The following is a 25,982-nucleotide window of genomic DNA, read 5'->3' on the forward strand; positions in this document are numbered from 1 at the left end:
ATATAAGTTTTTAAAGTTTAATATGTAGGTGGAATTCGAGTTTTCTTGACATTTCAGATCATTTCCCACCTGTTGTATCCCTGGTCCTGCAGATCAGTCTGGGTCAATCTGTCTGCTGTCAGTCATTTGCTCCAGGTCTGGTAGACAGGCTTGGGTCTGGGTTTTAGTAAGAATTACCATTATATCAAATTTATTGTAGGTACATAGGTATATGATAACCTGTGATAAGTGTGCTGTTCACTTACTTATTTGCTTATAACTTATTGCGTTGTTTATTTTCAGGTTAAAGTACTGTATAATGCATAATAATGCAGTTTTTTAAAGACTTGAAGAAGTCTGTGAATTCTGCTTCCATTAAATTTTCAAGATGGGGACTTACAAGATATATTATCTTGGTAGAAGTACTTACAAGGATTTTAGTGTATTCTGTTGCAAGGTGAGCCACTTTAGTCTAGTCAAAGGTTTGTCTGTAACACAACTAGCTTGTTAACATCTTGATATTGTTATAGATCTTGCCTATTATTTATTTCATTTGAAAATAATAATCCTTATTCCAAATATTGCTATTTATGTCATAACCATATTTTTATATTCATAGGTATGCTATACATTATGATAGTTAATTTTTAAGCTAGAACTTTTTTTCTAAATAAAAATTAGGTAATTTTGTAGCCATTACCTTCTATACTTCCAATTCTTGGCAATGAAATGATTTTTCCTGCTGCAAACTTATCTTCCTAGTATTATAGTAAATTAATAGTACCGGTATTATGAAAAATTTACTCTTGAATGTTTTTTAATTTTAGGCAACCTAGCTGGCTGTTATAACTATTTCTTTTTGTTTGTCAAGTATGGCTCAATGTTGAATTCATCCAAAGACTGATAATTCATTGCCTTTTATATGCCACAGTAGGTATATTTGTGGTTGACATTGGTTAGAATGTTGCAATCACTATGGGTGATGTATACTGAGTGAAACCATTGAGTGCTCCCTAATAACCAATCTATAGGTATATATATGTAGTCAATTGATTGATTGATTATGATTGAACCTGAAATCACATGTGGCAGCTGCTTAACCCATTAATGACGAGAATTATTTACTGAATTTTTTTGGGGTTCCTTGTGAGAATATTATCATTTGTGATGGCAATAAACAAAAAATATGTTCATATATTTATTTTTCGTTGTATGTGAAAAAATATAGCTTGGTTCCATATGGAACCGCTTGGCATTAACATAACGTTTCTTCAAACAACACTTTTTCCGATAGTAAATCAAGCAAGGTTGTTCATAATGGATAATACGTAATATACGTATTCATAATGGACAATACTGATGATGAACCAATCATGGCAGAATACCATTTAATTTTTAGCATAGAATGCTTCCATTCATTCAAAAGGAATAGGAAGGTTGCCCATTTTACAAATGTTTGTGGGTGCTTTGTCAACATTGTTTACGAAGCACTGCATTTGCAGTGCTTCTGATGTCTCTTTGCTGGCCGATGTTGTTGATTGTTGTATTGCACTTCATCAAGGATCGAAGTAGAAGGGTGCACTATAGACACTGATTATTTTATTTAGGGTCTCCTGCATTATTGCATTTCCTAACCGATCTTTTTGAAAATTTATTGCAATAGACATTCTCTTTTTCAAAAGTTTTTTGAGAAGCCAAATGAAACCAGAATAGATATCACATATAATATGTTGGCTTGGGACCAATAGTATCATGTTTATGGGACCAATCCATGTTCCAGCCCATGAATAAGTTTCTTTTTCTATTAGATCCGCCGATTAGCTTCAATTGCAAAAAAATATCATCTGATTTATCTGCTGCCCAAAGTTTATAACTAAATCTCTCGGGCTAGCCACGTATATGTCGTAGTATAATGTGGCCATGTCGACCACAGTTGACTTTCTTCTCTGTCGATAGTCATTGTTTTCACATTTGGTGATTACTGTTGTGATAATGACTATTCTCGATAGGCGAGCAGAATTGCTGGTGGCTGCGTCATCTGAGTTATCTGAATCTCAATATGTTTCGTTTGTTGCTGTTTCTGTGAAATGTTCAGTAGCAAGTATTTGATCTTCGTGTTATTCTTCTCTCGAAATCTCAATTATTTCATGTGATGATCTGCCAAAAAACAATTAGAAAAAAAGTGACTCGGGATGAACAATCGTATAGTGTTCAACGTACCTACTTCCAAATATTTCAACTTTCGGGATATATATTCCTAACAGCTCTAAAGATAATGGTTCACTAATAAATAACAGAAAAACTTAGATCTAAGATCTAAATAAATAATTTCTAAGTACTAACAAGTTTTTGAAATACAATGCGTAACTATATCACATAGTAATCTACTAGGAAAGTGAGATGACCGGAATGCTTACACTACTGCCGAGCAGTTCCATTTGGAACCAGACAAAATATTTCATGATCTTAAAGACTTTAGAAACATTATATCACGTAATGCCATATACAGGATTAAAAGTACTCTCTTTATCGATAAAATTCTGCATCTAACTTATAAATAATATATTCTTAGAACGAACTACTTACCTTTCTCTGCAATGATGTCAAGCCCTTCTGTCTGACACCCGGTACTTACAATTTTTTAATGTTAACCGAGCAGAGAGTAGTCGGCGCAGCAGAACCAAACGTTGCCAGAACATGGACAAGATGTGTATCAAACCTACGCATCCACTAGTATATTGATTTGACCATACAATTTTATTATGAATCCATTTTTTTCTGCTGGTTCCAAATGGAACCGCTCGGCATTAATGGGTTAAGAGTCAAGATGCTTGATGAAAACCATGCAGCTCACAAATATCTTGACTCTGAAGCCCTTTACAGCCTGGGCCTGGGGCACATCAGAGTTTGTTGTACTTTTTACATGGTTTGTCACATGACGTAATCTAATTCATAACTATTCATAATCTCTGTTTGCCTGACAATCTTTGCTTGCCTGACTATCTGTGCTTGTTTGACTATCTCTGCTTGCCTGAAAATCTCTCTGCTTGCCTGACAAAGACTGATTGTCTGGTCATCTCTCAATACTTGATAGTCATTTAGGTTGGATTTGCTCCAAATCCCCCACATAAAATAAATTTTCAATAAGTAGATGAGATATATTTTGTATGTCCTTGACAGTTATACTTACTCTTTGCCAAGTTATATGATGTATAAAAGTTACCCTATGCTATTAGCAACCCACTTTTTTCTATTAAACAGAGTTATCCTATTGTTTTTGAGCCCTAATTAGCAAACAAATGAAAATCTACTTATGTGGCTATTCACATTCATTCTGTTGTGCAGGTATTTTTTTCTATTTCTGTAATTGAATGCATCCTTTTTTGCAGATCAGTGAACAGTTTGGAGCCATTTGACCGCGTCCTGCACGCTGAAGAGTTATGGCTCTACAAGAATCCCATGTCTGAGGAGTTTGTCCCAGTCTATGCACTATGGGCCTTAGTGGTTGGCATACCATGCATAATCTTCATGTTCCACTTTGTCCTGACATTTGATGCATTCAGCACCTACAATACATTCATGGCCTTCTCACTTGCTGTTGTTGCCAACTCTCTCATTGTCAACACTATGCAAGTTATGATAGGTCAGTCTTGCATTTGACTTCGATATCAGTACCTAGTATGTATAATTATTTGTGTTTTAGTATGTTCAGATGTGTGATACTGCTGAAGTTATTTGAAATCTTATATACCAGTACTGTTTTTAACAATTTACAAAAATTGCTAACTCATTGATTAGAAAGGTGACTAATGATGGTCAGATATATAAATATTTTTTGATTGAACTCTGGTGCAGTTTTACATTGCTGAACTCATGAGCAATTTTTCCTTTACTGTAACATTTTTTCCTAGGTACCTACTCATTTTTAATATGGGTTAAAGTCTATGTGTTGTAGATGCTTCCACAATCAACCCTGTGTACATGAGCTTTCATTCAAGAAATTTTCCAGGTCGTCCCCGTCCAGATTTCCTGCAGCGATGTTTCCCTGATGGCGTTGTCAAGTGGCCAAGTGGCGATCCTGATGGAGGGCTTGGCATTGGCGGTGTCGATTTCTCTGCCCTGTGCACCGGCAACCCTGAAGTGATTCTTGAGGGTCGCAAGAGCTTCCCTAGTGGTTGTGCTTCATGTAAGTGCAGTGAATGCTGTTTGAGAACATGCTGTGCATTTCTACCATGTCTATAGCCTTCGTCCATCACATGATTATTTTATCTAGACTGCGATTCAATGCATTAGCAAAATATCATTAGTATTTTCCTTCACATTTTATTGCCTCAGTTACTTTCATTTACTCAAACTTGGATGCTCCACATTCAAAACCTTCATCAAAGTAATTATCTCTTTCAACTCTCTTCCTTGTCCAGGATCTTGATCTGAAGATTCTATCTCAACTAACGCTTTTTGCATCCCCAGTGTGTTCATCAGAAAACCCATCTTCTTGTTGCTGACGTATTGTTCAATGTTTTCTAGTGTCTGATATGAAGATTGACTCTAAACTCATTTATAATGCGTTAAAAAATGACGTTAATTATTTCCTTACTAATTATTTAGTTGTTGCAGTATCGTTCTGCGGGCTGGGATATCTGTCGCTGTGGCTGTGCCAGCAGTTCTCAGTGTTCACGACAGGACGTGCGCAGGCGTGGCGCTTTGTCCTGGCTATGGCACCTCTGGGGTCCGCTGCCTTCATCGCTCTCAGCAGGACCTGCGACTACTTGCATCACTGGCAAGGTCAGTCAGACTTGGTTGGAGATTACTTGAATTGGTTTCTGGCCATTTAATCTCTTCACATTCTGCTATATGAACAAGTTTAGGGCTGCTGGCTACATTGCCCATTTAACATCTTCTGGAAATGTCTTGAAGTGGATTCGCACAACGTTGTCTTACTCCATTACTTAGCTTATAATCATGCGATTTTATTAACACTCGTTTGTGTATATCTGTTTCATGAGGATCAAACAAATTTCTATCACTTGTATTATTTTGTATTAGTACCTGACCCTATGCTTCCCCCCCACAGACGTGTTGGTGGGGGCTATGTTAGGCTGGAGCCTCGCGTTCGTCTGCTACCGACTGTACCATCCTCGGCCCGCCTGCTCCTGTCAGCTGCTCGAGGCGCCATCTTGTGGCTCGTCGCGCCTCGGCTCCCCTGCTAACTCCAACCATAGCCACGGCCTACTCTCATGATAACAATATTTATTTTGAGCCTACTGTTTCCTCATGTCTCCATCTGCTAGAAATTATTTCAGATTTTTTTCAACATTTTATACATTTTATAACAAGTACGGTCTGTTCTTATACTGCTTACATGGGTTGTACGAGTTCTAATTCAGGGCTTTTTTAGTTCTATGACCTATGTTCATATTTTTTCTACCATAAAGCACTTTTTTGGCTTCCTTTTATAGTGCATTCTAAGGTTTGTTATCTGAATATACTAATCTCGAAACACTGTTCCTTGGTATAATTCAACGTGAATATTCCACGCAAAATATGTTCACTAACTTCACGCAAGATTTTTACATGGGCTTGGGCATGTGACGAGACAGTCTCGACGATGCCGATGCAGCTTGTAGTATTTTATTTGGAGGAAGTTTAGTAGTGTTCTAGTGTGCCAAACTCTGGACTTAGTGGTGCCGCTTATTGATAATTATAACGTTTTTCCTAACAGCTCTCTAGCTTGGATTACCAAGAGATTATTTTCATCTCCTATTTAAGGGGTAATATTATTGCGGTTGCTAATATTAGCCTATTAATTATTGATATTGTTAATAGTAATAATATTTGTTTTGATGGTTATTATAGTCAGCTCCACAGTTTGCACCTCTAAATATTATAGCTATTAATTTATTAGCAAGGAAGCCAAAATTTCATAAGTTATTTGCAAACACTTTATCTTCATTGAGCAGATATTTCTCGGCGGCATGCTCTACAGTATTTGATAAACATTCGCTCATAACGCACATAAGTCATCACCAGTTGTGAAACCACTGATTCACGTCATATTGCTTAACAAGCCGGTATTTGATCGAACTTATAATTTATTCTGATAGAATTTATTGACAATATTCATCTGACTCTCTTACCGCACAAGTGATAGGTTCAACTATCATGAAAAGCTCATTTGACTCTGCTACCGTTAGTTGAAGTGAAGGTTATATGAACTTCTTGCAATTTTCAACTGTTCCAAATAACGTTCATGCGATGATAATTATAACTAATAATATCCGTAAAAATAATAATAATAATAATAAATCTTAATTCGCGATATTTTGTGGGCTATAAAACTCGTCCAATTTAGATCTAATTCAATTTGGTTGTTTTGATCAGCGTCGAGGCTGTTTTAAATGTGCTAACTACATTATTGTGAGTATCCCATGCCAAGTATACAAGAGCAATTTTAATCAAGCAGCTATCGTGTGTATTTTTATTGAGTATTTATACTACAAACCGGTTTGTTTAACGTCTTCAATTGTCATGCTCATGACAGGATAATAACTTGTGTCTTCCTGTGTACGAGCGGAGTACGAGCTTGCGGCTCCCTACAGTGTAGTGATTGCTTGGGCCAAACTGAGGTTTTTATGCCTGATTTTGTAAGGTATTGTGAAACTGAGCTTTTAATGCCCGGTTTCGTGAAAATGTTGCCACGAAAGCAGCTTTTATTTGCAGTTGTACTTCTGTGTTCTTAGCAGATCTTCTCTTTTACAATAAGCTCTTATATTCTTCAGTGAAGTCGTCATTAAAATAAGCTAAATAACCTCTGAGTGAGTTGAACATTTTTTTGTGATAATGGAGGGTATATCTATCAATAGTGAGGTAAATATTTTATTTAAGTTGTCATTAAATGTATGCTGACCACAATTGTGAATGAAGTAAAGTTCTTATTGTGGCTTGTTAAATTGTGCGACAAGAGAAGGGAGTTTGGCAACCGATTCTCTAGTGCTTTAACACTGGTTGGCTAAACTTGAATGCGTTGCCAATTTTTAATCAATCTTCCTTAGTATTTAGTTCAAATCAAAATGCGTGTTGGAACGAGCTGTTATTAGAACGATTTTTCAATAGCCAACAATGGCTCGGTGAAATGAGATCTGACTTGATGCGAGTTTATGCCAGGCCCAGCTTCTAATATCTTAAGTGCGTTTCTAATCCGTTTTTGGTCCAAAAATTTACCTCCGTGTTAATTTTTAAATTAATGGTGCATATTAACGATCTTATCCTTACTCTGGATGTGACTATTAGATTGGCCCGAAAACTTCTGTGTTAAAGTGATCTCTCTGAGTCGTGTTTGAATAGAAGCTAGTATGAGTGTTTAAATCTTAGATCTTTGAGAAGCCTGCGACCGGCGATAGAGTTAAAATGTACTCATCATGACTATTGTCCAAATAACCGAACAGTATTTATCCTTGTCCTAATGAACACTATTCAATGTTTCTAATAGATTTAAGGCGGTAGCAGCTCTGGTTGCTGTATACAAATAAATATTAGTGTAGTCAGTGAGTGCTTTTGCCCGCTGTAAATTATGTTCCATGATGTTCATGGTTGTCGAATTGACGATTTTGTCAACATTATCCATTTCTATACGCACAGCCCAAATGCAGCTACGTAACTCACGCATCCTCTGAAGCCCGTGACGTACAATCTCGTACATAAGAATAACAGACAGAAGAGGAAATGCCAGATTATATTTCTGAACAATAAAATTATCAGACAGGAAATGGTGCATGATTAATAATTATATTATTCAACTTGTTCTATCTTAACTCTATGTAGCATTTTTTAAGCCCGATTTACCGATGCTGGCTTGAGAATTGTTAGCGGGAGTAACTGTATCGATCCGATAATTTGTATTCATCCAATAAGTAAAGCATTGAGCACGGATTCTGAAAAATCGAATGTTGGCTTATATTTCAAACTATTTTTGCGTGTGTTGATATCATTACCATCTATCGTTGTAAAGGTACTTGGGCCGTGCCGAACAAATATATACTACTGAGAACTGTAATTTACTCAAATGCTTTAAAACGCTTTATATGTATGAATTATTCGGTTGGGGGAGTATTGTAACCTAGTCTTATATTTGATTATTTATATTAATGAACTTGCCTGTTAACCCTTTTTTGTTAAACTCGTTTAAAATGGAGCTAGTTTCAATGAAACGACTATGAGTCGAGTTGTTTTTGCACAAGCATTATTTTATGCTTTTTTTTTCTCCTGTCGCTCATGCATTTTTGTGGTTACAACGCTCTCGATGTATATATTCATTTGAGATTATGCGATAATTTTTTTTCAACTTACACAACTACAATCACAAATAAACTTACACATTTAACAATCAACTTATCATCATGGTAGTATAATATTCAATCCTTATCTATGGTAAATAGCTTCTAATATATGGCTCTTCACAAACTTCACTTTTTATACTGTCACTCCGAGTTCAGTTTAATAATATATTTATTCCAGATCAAACAGGTAGCTATTAATCTCATTGTTTTTCATGTTATGCTTTGAAATATTGTGTTATACTTAGCGGCATAATTGTATCTTCAAAGTAATTATTCTGATGATTCAAATTCTGGCAACTAATTACGTTCTAAATAATTTTAATGATAATTTACCCTAGGTGTCCATAGTCAGCAAAAAGTCAATTATTCAACGGTCGTGAAGGCTAGTGTTTCTGAAGCGAATAGTTCTTCCACAGTCTGTCCATTAGACAAACATTCATAACTGTATATTATTGTCGCTTCATCATGTGTCCTATGATCGTTATTTAATTCAGCGTTATCATATTTCTCAATTTGAGTGGGTTACTGTTGGAATTCAGCTTAGATAGTCGACGCTACTGCAGTGTCAACCAATGCTTGCTGCGTTTGAAAATGTTGGTGTAATTAGCAAAAATAATAACTTTAATTAATTAAATAACAAAAATGTTGGTGTAATTAATTATCACAAATATTGATTAATTTAATTAATTATTTAACACAAATACTGCTGTAATAAATGAACACAAATATTGATTAATTCAATTTATTAAATTATACAAATGTTGGTGTCATTAATTAGCACAAATATTCATCACTGAGTTTGCTAGAGAAAATATGTGATGCATGTTGAACGACCCGTTGTTCTGTTATGTCTGAATTATTCTTGTATTGAATTGCATATTGTGGTCTGCATTCAAGGGGACTTAGAAATTTGTCTCGTAACTGCACATGCGAATTGTGATGTTGAGCTTCGGCTGTATCTGCTAAGCTGGTTTGTTTGTTGATCTTGAAGCTGTCTGCTGTTGACATCGAGTACAAGTTTCCTGATATCATTTATAAAAGTTGGGGTTTCAGTGCATTTCTTGCTAGAAAATCGTCTAATTTTTGCTCAAGTTCAATTTATATTATTCCTCGCTTAACTTCAAATGTGTCGCACTGGAAGTCCTGTTTTCCCATTTCATTCCCTTCTGTAAAAAGTGAACGTTAAGCAGCTCGTGTCCCATGTCCGTATATTTTAAGAAAAGCTGCATTGGAACTGCCACGAATGAAACAATTTTGCTTCCTAGCCAGGCTTCCGTGATCATTTCTTTAACGGCTGTTTTTCTTTTATTATCGTCTCATAAAATTATTATCTTTAAGATGTATTGCTGCCAAGATTCTTCTACTCTGAGAATGAAATTCAAATATTGGCATGTGCATCAGGTCATAAACTTGAAATATGCTATGAAATCATACATTTTACATTTAGCGATGTAGGAATCCAACATGGCTTCGCTCTTTGCCGACATGAGCTATTTGAATTAATTCCGGCAACAGACTTCATTTGCGTACAATTAATACGTATTCTTCTTGTTACAAGCAATGCTTTGCCTTCACTGGCGTTTCAAGTCGTTTTTATTTCCCCCTACCTGAGCTGAGCTGTCTGAAGCTTAACTTGAGCTTGAAGGATTGAAAATTTGGAAGAGCGCTTGGTCGACCTGCAGTTATTGCCAACTGTATTCAGTGGTTCTCTATTCTCCCTCCACTGCTACCTTTTTAAAGCTGCAATACGGATATTACCCACTCACTAGGTCAAAACTGAAGTCTATTAACTTTTCTGACGCTTTTCTCTTACGTCCATTAAATTTGTCAAGTTATATACGAGGGTAGGTAATTTATCCCATTTTGTGAACTACCGGCGCAGCTGATTGATTCTTTTCTGGTGCGCTTCAATAGTTGAAACAAATCGTCAGTTCATAGCATCTAAAGATTCTCTCAGGCAAACTATAAATAATAAGTTATCGTGGAGTAAGGATTGTGTTGAAATGGTAAATTGAAGCGATGTAAAATATAATAAAGAACATAAGAGACTATCAATACAATGGTATATTTCTCGGCAGAGTAGACAAAAAAAAATGCTCAATCATACAAGAACTACTCTAGGAAAATCAAGCAACCCTGAACAATCCAAAACTGAAGGGTAGTAAGTAACGGGAGAAAAAAGTAAAAATTAACTGAATTGATAGACAACTATAGTAAAGAAGAACATTTCTTATCAATTTCAGCAAGTAGTTCAGTTTTGACAAGAGGTGGGAATGAGCAATTCATTCGGAGCGAGTGGTGACGTGATATTAACATTACGCGGTCCCGACCTCACGAGTGGGAACTGAATGCAATCTAAAATGAAACCACGCGCCTAGTGTCTCTTCGGGAGAAAATTATTACCAAGTTTTTGATTTAACCAAGTTTAAACAACGATCTTTATCGTGTAGTCGCTTTTTAATAGAATAAAAGGGAGAAGATGGCTTGCATTGGTGACTTAATTTCAAATGAAGTTCATACCTCTACTAACAAAGAAACCAGGAAACTTGTGCACTCACACAACAAAAAGTTCACATTGAGACGTAAATTGTTTGAAGAAACTTTCCAATACTTACATTGCCAATCCTAAAATTGTAAATAATTTGCCGTTAATGAGCAACAGCTTAACTAACTGAGCCATAAAGATATCGCGATTTGTAATAGAATGGACATTTTTTGAATGTTTTTGTTCAACACAGGCTAGCGAGCTTGCTAGATATCACACTAATTCAAGAGTGAACAGTTTTTGATTCCGAGCATCGGTGAACAAAATAAAACTAATATAAAAATGGTCGGCTGCACAATAAATGTGAATAATTTTGTCAGCCAAGACAACAGTAAAATCAAAGTTCATAATGGAGTCTAGCGAGTTGAGATTGCAGAAACTCAATTTCAAGTGGGAAGTGTAGAAATTCACGCTCTAAAAAATGTACATATGCAACTAACAAACCCGCCTTCTGCAAAATATATTTTTTTATCCCAAAGTTTAGCTCACATAATAGCCATGTTAACGCAGCTGTACAAAATCGTTCTCATGACAGGCTTCAGGCTATTCTCCCACATTATCTTACATAGAGTACGAGTGGGAGCTTAAGATTTATATACTATGGTACATTGATAGGCAATCATTGATTCTAGACCTGTTCTGAACCAAGACCTAATAAATCGATCTATTTGCAATCTCCCAATTCACTACAGTACATTGATCCTTGACTCTGAACCAGGACCTAATAAATCGATCTATTTGCAATCTCCCAATTCCCTATAGCACATTGATCCTTGACTCTGAACCAAGACCTAATAAATCGATCTATTTGCAAGCTCCCAATTCACTACAGTACATTGATCCCAAATTCAGAATCACGACCTAACATTAAGATTTATTTCCCATAAATCATAAAAGCTCAGTCACGAGCTGACGATTCGTGCACTACGGCACTCGCGTCGGTGGATGCGTCACTCGTGGACGGCGACAGTGGAACATAGACACCACCTGGGCCTTTGGGTGGCGTGAAGCTTCGTTCTGCACAATAAGAGATAATTAGTAACACATATAGAACGGTGACTCAAACTATCATAACCTAGAATGCTTCAGTGGCATTGCGACACTTATTTTCATTCTGCTCATTAACCCTCAACTTTTTAGCTGACAGCAGCAACATCTTTACATCCCAAGATTATTTAACCTTACTCACTGTATTTTTATTAATAAAATCAAATGCCAGCCGATGATCAACATCTTGGAGTTTATTTGTTCGTTTTATGAGTCGAATATAATTTAAATAAATTTTCATTTGCAATTAATTTCAAACGACTCAGGATAAGAGCTTCTCACCGTACTGCTCGTCGTCGGGCGGAGTAAGGAGCACCGAATCGTTCTGCAGGGCTGTGTCCTGCACTTGCTTGCTGGGCGGCGGGAGGGCAGCGCTGTTCTTTTTCACACAACTCGGTAATTCGTCAAGATTTGCACTTCCTCGGCACGTGACGTTGTCATCATTCGAGTCTCCACCGTCGCTGCTAAGAACACCGTCGCAGTTTTCAGAGTCCACAAATGCAGGGACGTCAGTTTTTCTCACTTCTTCGTCAGAGCTTGAAGTATTGCCTCCTGAAGGCTCGTGCACGATTTTTCTTCGTGGCGAATTAACAAGAAAAGAGTGGAAACCAGTAACATTAGCTCCTAAACTAACCATTGCATCTAGGAATACTTTCATTGGCAGCTCAGGCCCAAACATGTCGCCAGTGACGGTCATAGTTAAATCTTCTGCGGTATAGTTTCTCTTTGATTTTCCAGTTTTCGCGATATACTCTCGAAGCTTCGCAGCATTATCAGGAACAGAATCATCTGTAAAACCGGAAAAATTATACATTTCTTCTAGAACAACGAATGGAGAAGACTTGCAATCCGCACCATGCGAATCTTCCCCGAAGCCTTGAAAATCATCGACCTCTGATTCTCCGGAGCCAAAGAAGTCCAATGATTTAGACATACTCGGCGAATCTTCATCATAGGAGAGAAGAATTTTTTTACCTCGGTCGCCAGTAATGATAACTCCTTCCTGAGTCACACTGATGTTGCGAGCTGGTGATGGTCTGGATTTTTTAGCGGATGACTTGAATGTTTTCCCATTTATTCGTCTGGCGCTTAATAATGATCCAACAGATCGGCGCTTGGATGACGCGTTTTTACTACTTGCCTCTATCATCAGCTCATCGTAAAAGGCATCTGATGAATCAGAGTCTTCATCGCCAAGTTTGGACGGCACATTAGTACTAGATATAATCGAATTTTTGTTGCGATCGCAAATACCAACACCTTCAACAATTTTCTTAGCACTCATAGTTTTTACAGTTTTCAAAGGAATTTCATCATCTGACGAAGACGATGAGGAAGAACTAACTGAGCTAGACCTGTTTCTAAGTGACTGATAGTGAGGTTTTGTTGATTTGGAAGAAGAATCTCTTGAAACTTCATGTTCACTGTCGCTCTCAGACGAATTTCTTGAAGCTCGTCTCATTATTCTTTTCTTCACCGGAAGACGGGAATCGTCCTTAGAAGATTTTCTTGCAAAGCGTTTCGATGCATCTTCCTGACCGTTTTCTTTCGCTGATCGATTAACAAGTCTTTCTCCCCTATGTAATTTCTCAGTAGATTGAAAATCGTTTCCATGTTTATCCAAACATTCCACTTCGACGCGGGGCGAATCGACTTTTTTCACATCAACCTTAGCAGGTTTGGTCTCATCTTCGGATGACAGAGATGATAGGGTGGTTCTAGCAAAGCGTTTCTTCACGGGCAGGTGTCGATCTTCATCTTCAGAGGAACAGTCACGCAATTTCTTGTTCGACGAAAATCCGTTCGTCTTAGGAACATCCTTGTTGACTGACGACTTTGATTTTTTCAAGTCCGATGTTTCACTTGGATCCATATTCCCTTCCATGAGGCCTTTCATCTTCTTAAGGCTGTTAGTGCTTGATGATGAAACATTTCCAGGTTCTTTTCGTTTTAATGGAACGCTCGACGACGTCTCACTCTCTCTATATTTTGTTGTCTTAGGTTCTTCCTCAGGTTTATGTTCACGTGGCTTGTCATACTTAGAGGATCTGTGAGAATCAGAATGACGTTTGTTATCATAAGACCATGATTTCCTATCTGCTGGGCTTCGATGTCGGTCGTATTTATCGTGCGAGTGTTTGCGTTTATCGCTTGAATGAGAGGAAGATCGGTGCTTTTCAGACGATGATTTATCTGTGCCATGTCTATGATGACTAGATGATTTCTCGGATTTTCCTTCTTTGTCTCTTTTATCGTTTTTATGGTAATTTCGGTCTCTGGATGGAGTTTTTTCGTCGATGCTTTTGCTAGACGATCGCGATTCATCACTTCTTCCTTTGGATTCCCGTGATTTTTCACGGTCATTTCTGTGAGAATCTTTCTCGCGATTGTGATTCTTACTGTAAGAACTGCCTCTGTTATCGGAAGATCCCAATTTCGAATCCAGGTCAGTTTTTCTCGGATTCTCCAAAGTAACGGGTAGTCCCAACAAAGCATTTTCAAAAGCAGTGGGCACGTGACCAACTTTCATTTCTTGTGGGTTCGACGAAGGCTTTTTGAAGGCAGACGAAGATTTCTCCTTTTCCTTCTTGACATTCAAAGAAGACTTTGGCTTTTTGAAAACAGGGATATCATGAGGCCGAGCAACAACATTTGCATGAGCAGGTTTTTGGACAGGAATTAATTGTAAAGCATTCGATGGCTTGCCAGAAGCAGCTGACGAGTCCATACCCGGCACCTTCATAGTAGAACTGTAACCGGAATACACAGCTTCAGTCCTGGCTATAATTTCCACCTCACTAAGTTCACGGACCTTATCATCAACAGATGCCGTTTTGTTTGGAGGCCAAGAAGCATTTACCACGTTTTGATAAGTAGATCGATTATATTGGATCATAGCCTGCTGTTGTGAAGTGCCTGGGCGTTGAGAGGCTTGTGTTGGCTGAGAAGTTAGCTGAGAGACCGATAGGGTGGATCCTGAGTGCGAGGCTAAAGTTGAATTTGGCTGCGTACTCTGACCAACATTCCCGCCATTACCACCTTTTTCATCATCATCGTCGTCCTTACGGCTTGTGGGTAGAGGTCGATGAGCATAATGGTCGTCAGTAACAGCTTGGCTTGCTTCAGAAACTCTTTCGGTGTCGGCACTGTTTTCCTTGTTGGCAGTTACTTCAGTGGTGGCAGTCGCACATGAAGATGAGCGATTCTCTCCTACAGGCTTAGACTTATCATCAGTTACCGAATAACCAATACAAGAGAGTGGATCAACAGCAGAACGCAGAGGCAAGACATCGTTTGCCTCAGAAATAGCAGTCGTAATGACGCTTGCAGAGTGGTCAGAAACAGTGGAATTAGATGTAGGAGTCGGAACGGCCCTTAAGTCTCCATCGGCCGAGCATTGGGCTGAGCATGACTGAGATCCAGAAATTGGTGATGTACCATTAGAGGGATATTCGATACCAGTTACTGAAGGTTGCGAATGAGGATCGGCATCTGCAGCAGGTGAACGTCTGGTTTCTACAGCAGGAGGCGTTGATAGAGTTCCAGCGCCTAAGGAAGGTGGTGAAGGGCGTCGAGCAAGTTCAGGAGACGCTGAAGAAGGCCTTTCAATAATCTTGGGAACAGCAGGAATTGACGAAGGAGGCCTGATACTCGTAGGAGATAGTGAGGAAGATCTGACACCAGCTAAGGAATTGCCAGATGCCTCGCACGTAGGAGTAATTGGGCTAGCGCAGGAGTCGTCGTCAGCACTAACAGGACTCGCACCTAAAAGTAGATTATCGCCAGAAGGTCCAGCAGCACCCGGCTGTACTTCCATCATCGCAGCGGACGTTTTCGGAGCGGCGCTTGACTCGCCACCATTAAGTGATGTCTGGCTGGTATTTAAGGAAGAGCTTCCGTCCTTGGAAGACTTGGAAGCGGAGAAGGACAAGCCAGAAGAGTTAGAAGAGATGCTGTCCAAAGATTGCGCGTCAAACAGAGGGCCTGAAGTATCGTGCAGAGAAAGCAGTTTCACTTTGCTTTCCACTGTTTCCGAGCCAGCGCTGGCTGGGCTAGAGTAGCCATCACGTGCGTCTTCTCCTTCAACCTGACCAAGCAAAAAGAAGCAAAAATTGGGCGTAATTTGAAACCGTACATCGTACTTTAATCTTCTATAAAAACTTCCTGGACAAGTTCTTATCCAATTCATAATACAATCCCAGAAGGCATTGTAAAATATAGTAGTAATAACAAAGAAAAGATTCAATAAATTTCTAATTTTCCATTTCAAACTGGGGGTACGAGAGATAGCGTATCACCTTACATTCAACAGAAAGTTGTCATACAACTGAGTGTGACTAACATATATGCCACAATATATATGAAAACTGGACAGAAAAACTTACATGAGATACCTCCTTAGCCGCATCAGGGCTAACGGAGGAGCTTTTAGCACCCAGAATATCGTCCTCCTCTGACGATATCACGTCAGTCTCTATGGGCATGAGTGGCGAGCGAGGAGGTCGCGGAAGTTCGTCGTGGAGCGACGGCGGATGTCGAGGTCTGTGCTCCTGACTGCTGTGAGCCTCAGGATAATTCTCAAACGTCGGCCGCCGTCGGTTTTTCTCAGGAACGTGAGGCGAGTCAGTGTCATAGTCCATGGACGCATCAGGCGAGTCGTACCGTCGGTCCTCGTATTGTTTCGAGCCGCCTGCACGCGGTTCATGCTGACCACCTCTCGGTCTACGCCGGGTTTCATCATCACTGCCACGACGAAATTCATCATATGTGCGCCTGTGGCGATCGTATTTGTCTCCTTCACGCCTACTTTTTCGGTGCTCTTCTCTTTCCGGGCTTCCTTTGTGTACATCATCATACTTGGCAACTCGATACTCATCGTCAGAGTCTATCAAGTCTCGGGGGCGGCGTCTTTCGAGTTGACGCGCCGCGCACCTGGAATCAAATTTATCAAGAGACTCGGGACTTTCTCTGAGGGCTTGCCTATGCCGATGTTCACGTCGACTTTCTTTATCTTCAATTTCCAGTGTTTTCTTGGCATCGAGCTTATTTTTATAGTCCGAGCGATCATTGGAATGTGTGTCATCAGCATGACTTGGAGGACGAGGTCTTGGATCAAGCAAGTCGGTAGCCCGAAAATCGCGCCGCTCTCGAATGTAATCACTCGAGACAGAATCATCAGCGGGACTGTCCATAGCACAGACAGATTCAGAAAACGTAGATGTATGTCCAATGACCGGAGGAGGTAAATGACTCATGGAAGGAGGGATGGGATGGTGACCGAAATGAGGGCCAGGAACAGAAGAACCCATAAGGTTACCATCCATGGGCATGGCGGGGGGCATTGGCGGTATATCCATAGGAGGTACAGGTGGCATCACTGGCGGGGCATCTAGAGGAAGAGGAGGCGCAATTGATGGAGGAGGACCCAAAGGCGGTCCTTCCATTGGGATGGGGAGTCCCATTGTAGGAATCTCCATAGGCACCGGAGGCATCATGACGGGCGGGTGCTGGGGATGATGAGGGTAGTGGGAAGATGGAGGAGCAAAATGCTGAGGAGGATAATGAGGAGGTGGATGTTGAGGGGGATAGGCATATGAATACATCTGGTTAGCATGTCCAGGAGGAGGCAGAGGTCCAGATCCCATGCTGCTAGTAAGATTACAATGGTGACTGTCTTTTGGAGTTTCATCTCCAACTCGTGTGTCCAACGGGACATCTGTGGAAACGGAGACATAATTAAAAAAAGCAATGTCATTGACTAGGGTACAAAGTTGTATTAAAGAAGCCATGTTTAATTTTGGACATCCATCCATTCAATTCATTCTACAATTTTATATTTATTACTTAGCCAAGGAAAAAAATTGACAAACAAAACAACATGACGCTGTGTGGCAGAATGTGACAATTGCTTAGACTAGGGAAGCATTTCTATGAGTTAACATTGAATATGCAAGTCAAAAACCTTAAAATATCCTCACCTTCAGTGAATTTAGATGGATCAATGTTGAGGAAAGCATAGACAGACTCTTGAACGCATGGCAAAATGAAACTTTGTATTTTTGGACTCACAACCTGGTTGATGATCGTATCAATTCCAGTGTCCAGCATTCCACTCCTGAAGAACATGAGCTCAATAAGGAACAGCTCAATGTGTGTATAAATCATAAGGAACATATTGTTTGTATTGAACACACAATAAGGAATGTGTGTTCAATGCAAATAATTCTAAGTATAAATAGAAAGAAAGAGATTCCCTCCAAAAACTTTTCAGTAGCAGACTTGGTAAAACTTAAAATCAAGTTCTTCTTAGGCCAATTATATCAATAAGGTTAATTTAGGAACAGAAAACCGAATTGTCTATACTTAGAGAAGTCAGCAACCTTGGCAGCTGGTGCAAAAATTTAGCTTTAAGAGTCAGTAGTTCTTATACAAAGTTTCTTAAAAAATTTGATTAGGTACTTCAGACAGGTTTATGCACTATTTAGTATTCTTTTTAAAATTCTTGTTCAATAGTAAATGCAAATATGCTTGTTCTAAGACACTTAGAATGCACCACAAAAACCACTGTATTCCAAAACACGTTCATGCATTCTTAAATACAATAAGCTAAATCTTGAATGTGATCAAGTCCTAGTTAATAAACACACATTCACTTAGTTTTAGATGTATTTATGCAACCAACACTTACTCTTGGACGTGTTTACGCACTCCATCTCGTAATTGGTTCTTATTGAGGTCAGCTTTCCACTCCGTTTGTGAGAGATATTTCTTCACTTGACTCTCAACTCTTAGCTGCAGATTTTGATATGCAGGCTGAAAGTAAAACAATTGTCAAAAATAAATAATCATGAATGGCATAAAAAATACTCTATCATAGTATATAGCATTGAGCACAATAATACAGCAATAAATTCATCACATGATAGAGCCATCATAGTAAAAATATACCATATTAGTGTAATTTTTTAAGAAGCTTGAACATCAGATTTAAATTTCCACTACAGATTCAGGTGCATACGCTGCAATTGAATACTAGGTGCTAACACTCATGGCAAAGTATCTCCAAAATCCTATCTTGCACCTATTTCTAACTAAAAATGATTTTGAAATGGTTGACTTGTATTCTAGGGATTGCTTGTAAATTGTTCAACATAAAATATTGATTATCCCAATTTACCCATATTATGAAATCGTTGAATCTGATTATTTTAGCAGCAAAGAAGAATTTTGAATCAGGGATTTTGATGTTTATCAGAACAATCACCATGAAAAGCAGATTATCCTGATAAAGCTCTCATCACACAATTGTACCATTGCAAGCCACTATAAACGTTAGCAGAGCATGTTATCTCGCATTAGCACTACACATTAGCAGAGCATGTTCGCATACATTAGCAGAGCACAATAGCACACATTAACATTACACCGTAGCACACTTTAGCCTTGCACATTATTACACGTTAGCCAAACAGGTTGCACACCTTAGCAGGACATGGTAGTACACATTAGTCCGACCAGTCGCATCAACAATTTTGGGTCAAATTTTTTTGAAAGATTTTTAATGCAGGTCTAATAAACATAAGTTAGACATTTCAATCATGAAAAAGCTATGAACAAGGCAAAGACAATACTTTTCTGAGAGTGCTGTCAGAATTCATTTAGATTTTAACTAGCGTGATAATTAATTTTTAGCTCGTTTCATTTGCATAAGTTTATATAATAGAAACTAAGCTTGACCCGTTCCACAATGAAGCTATATATTCAAAATACACTACTGAAAATGTTTAGGGCAATAAATGTATCTATAACCTCTTGAACACTTTTATGGCCAGGCTTGCAGCCCGTCTCTAAGTTTCAGTGAGCCTAAAATATCTCTAATTTATCAACGCAGCTTGGTGATAATTTGCACATGCATTCAATAAGACCTAACAATGATGTTCAGGCCAACAACAATTTTTAAATTTTGCTTTCTTTTGCAAGTTTTTTGGTCCTATATTTGCAGTGAGCCTAATAAATATCTTATCCTTGTGCACAGGCTTTCCCGTATTACTAGAAAAAGACAGCAAAAGCAAAAAAATGATCACACTATAAACTTCACTGTTAGGCCCTATTGAACATGTGTGCAAAGTTTCATCAAGATGCATTCTTCAATTTGGGGGATATATAAGGTTCACTGAAACATGTAGGCCTGCTGTGTGTCAGGCTGTCAATGTGTCCAAGAGGTATGTATATGCATGCATAAATGAAGCTAACACAAAATTAAAATAAAAAGTAAATTCTTAAAAGTTTGTAACAGCATATTGTAAATAAACATCTTCATCAATAATTACCGTATGTCATAATTGGTTTTGATTTGAACTAATTATACGTGCTAAGTTTGATGAAAAAAATCTGGTGCGCCAATAAAAATAAAAGGTCTTCCAGCGCTTACAGCGGCGTATTGTCAATAAATAGATACACATTTACTTATGTCAAGATCGATTCAGATTTGAAGATCTTATGCGGGCAGAAATGCAAAAAAATTATCATATAGCACATTCATTAAAATCAAAGCAAAAACAGAAATACCCAGTCATGCTCATCCAAGGGCTTGTGAGTGAATAGTTTCATTTTTAATTAGGTAAAAATCATTTTTGATTTAATGAACTTTTGCGTGGAAAACATGCTATGAAACTTTGTTCTACTGTGAAACTTTGTTCCCTCAATGCACAGTTTGCTCTAAATCAGGAAATAAATATAACGCGAAATCCGGATAGCAGCACATGAACATCTCCGCTATATAGACAAACAAATGAGTTATTTCTTTCCTGAAAAAGCGAGCATAATCTAAAACTGAACTGATCGTCCCAGCTGAACATGAAATATAGCTTGATGCATGTAGTGTAGTTGTATACAGTTGCCAGCAGTATGTTTTGAACTGGCGCCATGTGTGGTTGTCATTGCATGTGCTTCTAGACGCACTGTCGTCTGGAGTGTCAGAGGTGTGTAAAAACTAAAAAGATTTTTTTTTGTATATAAATTCCTTTGTTAACTGAGTTTAATGAATTGTATTTTGATTGTTCAACATTGGCGTTCATAAATTTGTTCTGCAATGCATAGGCTTAATTTGCATTCAAAAATTGTACGTTCACCCCAAAAAAATGTGTTCTAGATTGCCACTATGCATGGATCAGGATGCAGTGAAGCTTATCCAGAAATCAGTAGCGATGAGTGTAAGTGATGCAGTGTGTGGAGAGTAAGGGATATTATCGGAGTTGCTTGCAGCATTTACTTATTAAAGCATTTTTATCTCACTCGTAGTTTGTTTTTGCCAAATTTTCCAGAATGGTAGAGAAGTCTGAGATGAGGTATAAATAGAGATACTGATAGCAGTGTGGAATTCCAGAGGGTAATATATTAACTGGTAAACATAGAAAATCAGAAAGCATGACCAAAAAATCTGGAAAGGCCAGCATACTTCCACTTTCAGTCCATCATCATCACTGACGAGTCTCTGCAAGCTGCCACAGCTGTTTAATTGAAAAAAAAACAGAGCTTACATCATCACAGTAACAAGGATCCAATAAATGCTTGAATGCATCCAACATCACAGTCACATAAATTCACTCATCGCTAGAATGTGTGCAACATCAGTCACAAGAATCCAATTAGCATGAGAATGTGTGCAACATCACAGCCACTGGAATCCAATCAGTGTTAGAAAGCTAGAATGGACTGCCCCATATCAGGGTTGGCAATGATTAAATCAAAATGATTAAATCATGTGATTAAATAACTTGATTTTTGTATAAAAAATCATGATTTTTTTTTTATTTATTTGATTTTTTTTTATTTTTTCATATATTTAAATATATTGAGTGGCAGTCTTTAATTTATATTGAGGTAGTGTTATTCATGGTTTACTCAGGTTTAGTATAAATGTACTATGAATGACAAATTGGTATACAAACTTGTTGCTTTTCATGTGTATTAGGTTCTAATAAATTGAATGTTTTTGGTACAGAGGCATCAAGTGTGCAATACATTGTACATTGTACGTAGCTAGCAGCTTAGCTAATTCTTATAAGGCTATACGTAGTCTTTAACTATTTGACTATTTGTTATATATTGATTACAATATTCAGTTGAAATGTGTCACCTAGCTTATACAGGGTGGGGCAGAACTGATTGAACAGTTTTGAGGCAAAATAAAAGAGTAATGCAGGTACCGGTACGTACATAAAGAAAAAAGTTTATTTTCCTCAAGATTAGCATAACATACCATTTAAAATGCTTATGTTTTGAAAACAATATCAGGAAGATGGGGTTTGTTAGCTGCATCACACTATTGGTGTCGTTCTCGGAAAGTTGGCCATTATTGAAGGCAATAAGTGCCCTTTTTAGCCATCCATTATGATCCATATACTGTTATTGTTAGTAGGCTAATTGCAACATAAAAAATAACACTTCAAAAAGACAAAAAAACTGAAAAAATAAAAAAAAATCAAATAAATCAAAAAAATCATGAACAAATCAAAAAAATCATTGATTTTTGATTTAAAAAAAAATAAAAAAAATCACAAACCCTGCCCCAAATGCACACAATGTTGACGCACTGATGCTAATTTAATGCGTAGTGTATTTCAAGTGTGTAATACAATAATGTACTTATGTGACTATTGATGGAAATCACAAAGAATAACATCTTCACTGTGTACATTCACTCACAAATACATGAAAAGCTGCCTATGATTCAATCCACAGATACAAAACTGACCACTGATGCAATAAGCTGAGACATGGAAACTCCTTCTGTTGCAATCAGGAATACCAACCGAACAGAAGACAATAACAAAGAAGGTAGCAGGGATACCAACCATCAATATACTCCTGCAAAAAAATGATACATATAAATTCTTCTACATTACAAATTTATCAGTAACTGACATTCAACAGAATGGTTCAATAATCTTCGTAATTGTTATACATGCAGAATCAATTGTGTGCAACAGCCAAGGTGGCAGGAATCTAATGATGGTTAGTGTTTACTTCTTAGTTCTTGATTGAGCAATCGGTTGCCGAGCCTCAGCAACCGATTATTTTTTTACTGTCCGGTACCATGTTTTTCCATTCACCTTGGGCATTTGAGTACCTAAGCAAGCACGCATATGGCTAAACTTCCACACTCAGGATGATGTATGTTTTCGGTGAATTTTCCCGCGCATTTTCACTTTTTTTAAGCTATTGCTGTGCACAGTTGGCGCAATGTAATGAAAATTTATTCTCTTCGCGCACGTGTTTGCGCAATCCCAGCCATCAATTCTACGTCGCGCACGAGCAGTTTGTGGAGGAACAAACGTAATACTCAGTACAGTATGCCTTTGATTATCTTTCAATAATATATGATTTTTCTTGATACGGAAATTTGGTGAATGAGAAATCTAGAACTTTATTTTAGAAGAAATTTTCTCCAAAGTCTTATGGCAACACTGAACACCGTCTGTTTACATTTCGTATGTATAATAGCCGCAGTTTACGATTACCATACGTTCCGTATCCAACAAGCGGAAGAGTCAGAAGTAACCCGGACATGTCTTACATTTTATTATTGTCAGTTTGACTCGCGTAGTTGATATAAACTTTGATCTTTGATGACCATTGACCAACGAAATATAACTTTTTAATAGGGAGACTTCATGTTTATTATACTACAAGTAATGATCTTTATTTAATTAGAGCCACGTTGAAATGTTTTTTTTCAAAGCCCGCTTCTAGATCATTAATGTTTTTATATACATCCTCATATTGTTAGGGACGCTTGCTGCTTCCATCAGATCTAAAAATGTAAAAGTCTAATAGATACAGATTTGCATGAATAATGCCATTCAATATCGCATAATTCCGTAGTCATATTTTGTATCGCATAGTTTAATAACGCTTTGTAATTATGCCGTATTGACCTAATTTGTATAGTCCATTTACGCGCATTGTTATTAGGTATTGATCGTGTCAATTTTGCCGGATGAGCCGGACCGGGCGATGCTCTTGCAAACGCATAAGTACTCACAATAATTCCCTGCCACCATGATACAGAATTCCACACTGCGCCGTACTAATACCTAATAGAGAAGGTAAAATTGCATGAGAATTTGCATGTAACATTGGTGACAATAAAAATATATCAACAACAACTATAACAACTGAAGAAGCCATTCACTACATTAATTGTCATAAAACATGAAGAAAGGTTATTTTTTGCGTTCTTATATTGAAAATTTCATCATTAATAATGGCTTTTTAATGCATGCCCTAACTCACCTTAGTATCAACGTCAGCAAGGCATTCTTTTCTGAATTGGTCAAATTTCCCTCCAGATTTTAACTGCTGTACAATGGCATTGACCAGTTCAGGGTCCCCCGGCGTCAATTGAGACAGAGAAGTATCCATGATGAATTATTAACCTCCCATATATTTGATATGACTGACCGCAACGTTAACTAGCTACTTGGGCTTCCGCTACTACGATGTTTTCCAGTCTTGCCAGAAAGCATGAACGCACATTTGTTCTGTGAGCAAGCCGCTAGTAAAAGTAGAAATCCCGCTAACGTGGAATTTTTTCTATAAATATTGTAGTTGGATGAGCATTATTGATCACAAAACCTCACTCTAAATTAGACAAAGTATTTTCGAGTACATCCGTCTATAGATAGAAAATTATATGGAAAATACATGCAAATAAATTCTTTTCTGCAAGTTTGATTATAGACTACAGTGTGCTTAGAATTTTTAATAATATTGTTATTTGTTTTTTTCTTCAATGAGTTAAACGAAATTTCTTGCTTGCGCCGGAAGATCACGAAGGAAGTTACCAACTGACATTTTAATGGATTGCGACGTTTCGAATATACAATTTTCATTATCAAGCAGAAGGTTTTGCAAAACTTGAAATTGAACTTTAGAAAATTTATTAGGATATATTGGAAAATATATTCATATTCTCTACGAAACTCATCCGGACGCTGAAATTATTTTCAGAGTAATTTTAAAAACTTTATTTCAAACTGTATCCACAATACCCTTGATTTGTACTTCTGTCATTTCCGAAGTTCAATTTCAAGTGTTGCAAAACTTTTAGCTGCTTCATTATGAATACTGTATTTTCGAAACGTCGCATTCCATTGAAATGTCATTTGGTAACCCACTTATTGATTTCCTGTCTCCAGCAAGAAATTTTGTTCGATTCATTAAGAAAAACTAATAGAAAGATTATTGGAATAAAAAGCATGCTCTGATCTTTAATCAAAATTGCATAAAGAAAATATATACGGATATATATAGGATTTAATTCTATTCCATCCTTCATTTCAACAGAGGTCAGAATACAGACCGCAGAAATGACGCTTTGTACGAATAGGCTAATCTAATTAAAAAATTTTGGATGATTTACGCTTATTCAAAATTGAATCCTATAAAAAATGACTGTTGATCGTATTTTAAGGGGAGCGTCTTGCCTAAAATTTATCTCAGTAATTTACAGAGGGATCAATCTGAAATTTGGTACACATGTGTAAACCCTAAAATAAAACAGGTTTTATTCGTGTGAATTTTTCGAAAAAATTGAAAGAAAACGTGAAATTCTTAGAAAACGACTAAAAAAGGGTACTTTAGAAAACCTATCTCCTCCTAGGATTTTCAAGCTACAACATCGAGACACATATCATTCGATGCGTAAAGACCACATCTACAAAATTGTGTATAGGTTTTTTTCAATTTCTTATTTTTGTGGGTGTGGGAGCATTTTTTGTAAAATTTTTGGAAATTTTTCGATTTTAACCCCCGCCTTTCCCCTTTTTGCAGAATAAAATCTAAACTATAGCGAAATTAGAAAACGCATACACACTTTTGTAGATCTTTTTTTCCAAATCGAATGGTGTTTGTCTCATTGATGTAGCTTCAAAACTCTAGGAGGAGATAGGTTTGCAGTGACAATAAGTTAACTTTTCAGTAGGGCCCGACAAAGTCGCGCGCGCCTCGAAAAAGTCATTCAAGGGTGCAAGGTTGCAAGACTACAAGATATTGGGCGCTCAATTTCTGTC

At 37.6% G+C, this 25,982-nt stretch overlaps 2 protein-coding genes across 2 annotated transcripts; one reads left to right on the forward strand and one right to left on the reverse strand.

Annotated features, from left to right (window-relative positions):
- The first annotated feature begins 281 nt into the window (after positions 1–281).
- On the forward strand, positions 282–8,960 carry LOC108671223 (phospholipid phosphatase 5). The gene is made up of 5 exons (XM_018158720.2): positions 282–436; positions 3,369–3,622; positions 3,989–4,165; positions 4,597–4,764; positions 5,054–8,960. Exons 1-5 carry the CDS (start codon positions 309–311, stop codon positions 5,218–5,220), a joined length of 894 nt encoding a protein of 297 aa, XP_018014209.1. The 5' UTR covers positions 282–308; the 3' UTR covers positions 5,221–8,960.
- Positions 8,961–10,326: 1,366 nt separating this feature from the next.
- On the reverse strand, positions 10,327–24,396 carry LOC108671222. The gene is made up of 6 exons (XM_018158719.2): positions 24,205–24,396; positions 18,596–18,720; positions 17,886–18,022; positions 16,293–17,623; positions 12,190–15,994; positions 10,327–11,877 (listed from the first exon to the last, which is right to left on the reverse strand). Exons 1-6 carry the CDS (start codon positions 24,331–24,333, stop codon positions 11,759–11,761), a joined length of 5,646 nt encoding a protein of 1,881 aa, XP_018014208.1. The 5' UTR covers positions 24,334–24,396; the 3' UTR covers positions 10,327–11,758.
- Between the last annotated feature and the right edge of the window lie 1,586 nt (positions 24,397–25,982).

This window comes from Hyalella azteca, unplaced genomic scaffold (assembly GCF_000764305.2).
Source record: "Hyalella azteca isolate HAZT.00-mixed unplaced genomic scaffold, Hazt_2.0.2 contig16648, whole genome shotgun sequence".
NCBI lineage: Eukaryota > Metazoa > Arthropoda > Malacostraca > Amphipoda > Hyalellidae > Hyalella > Hyalella azteca.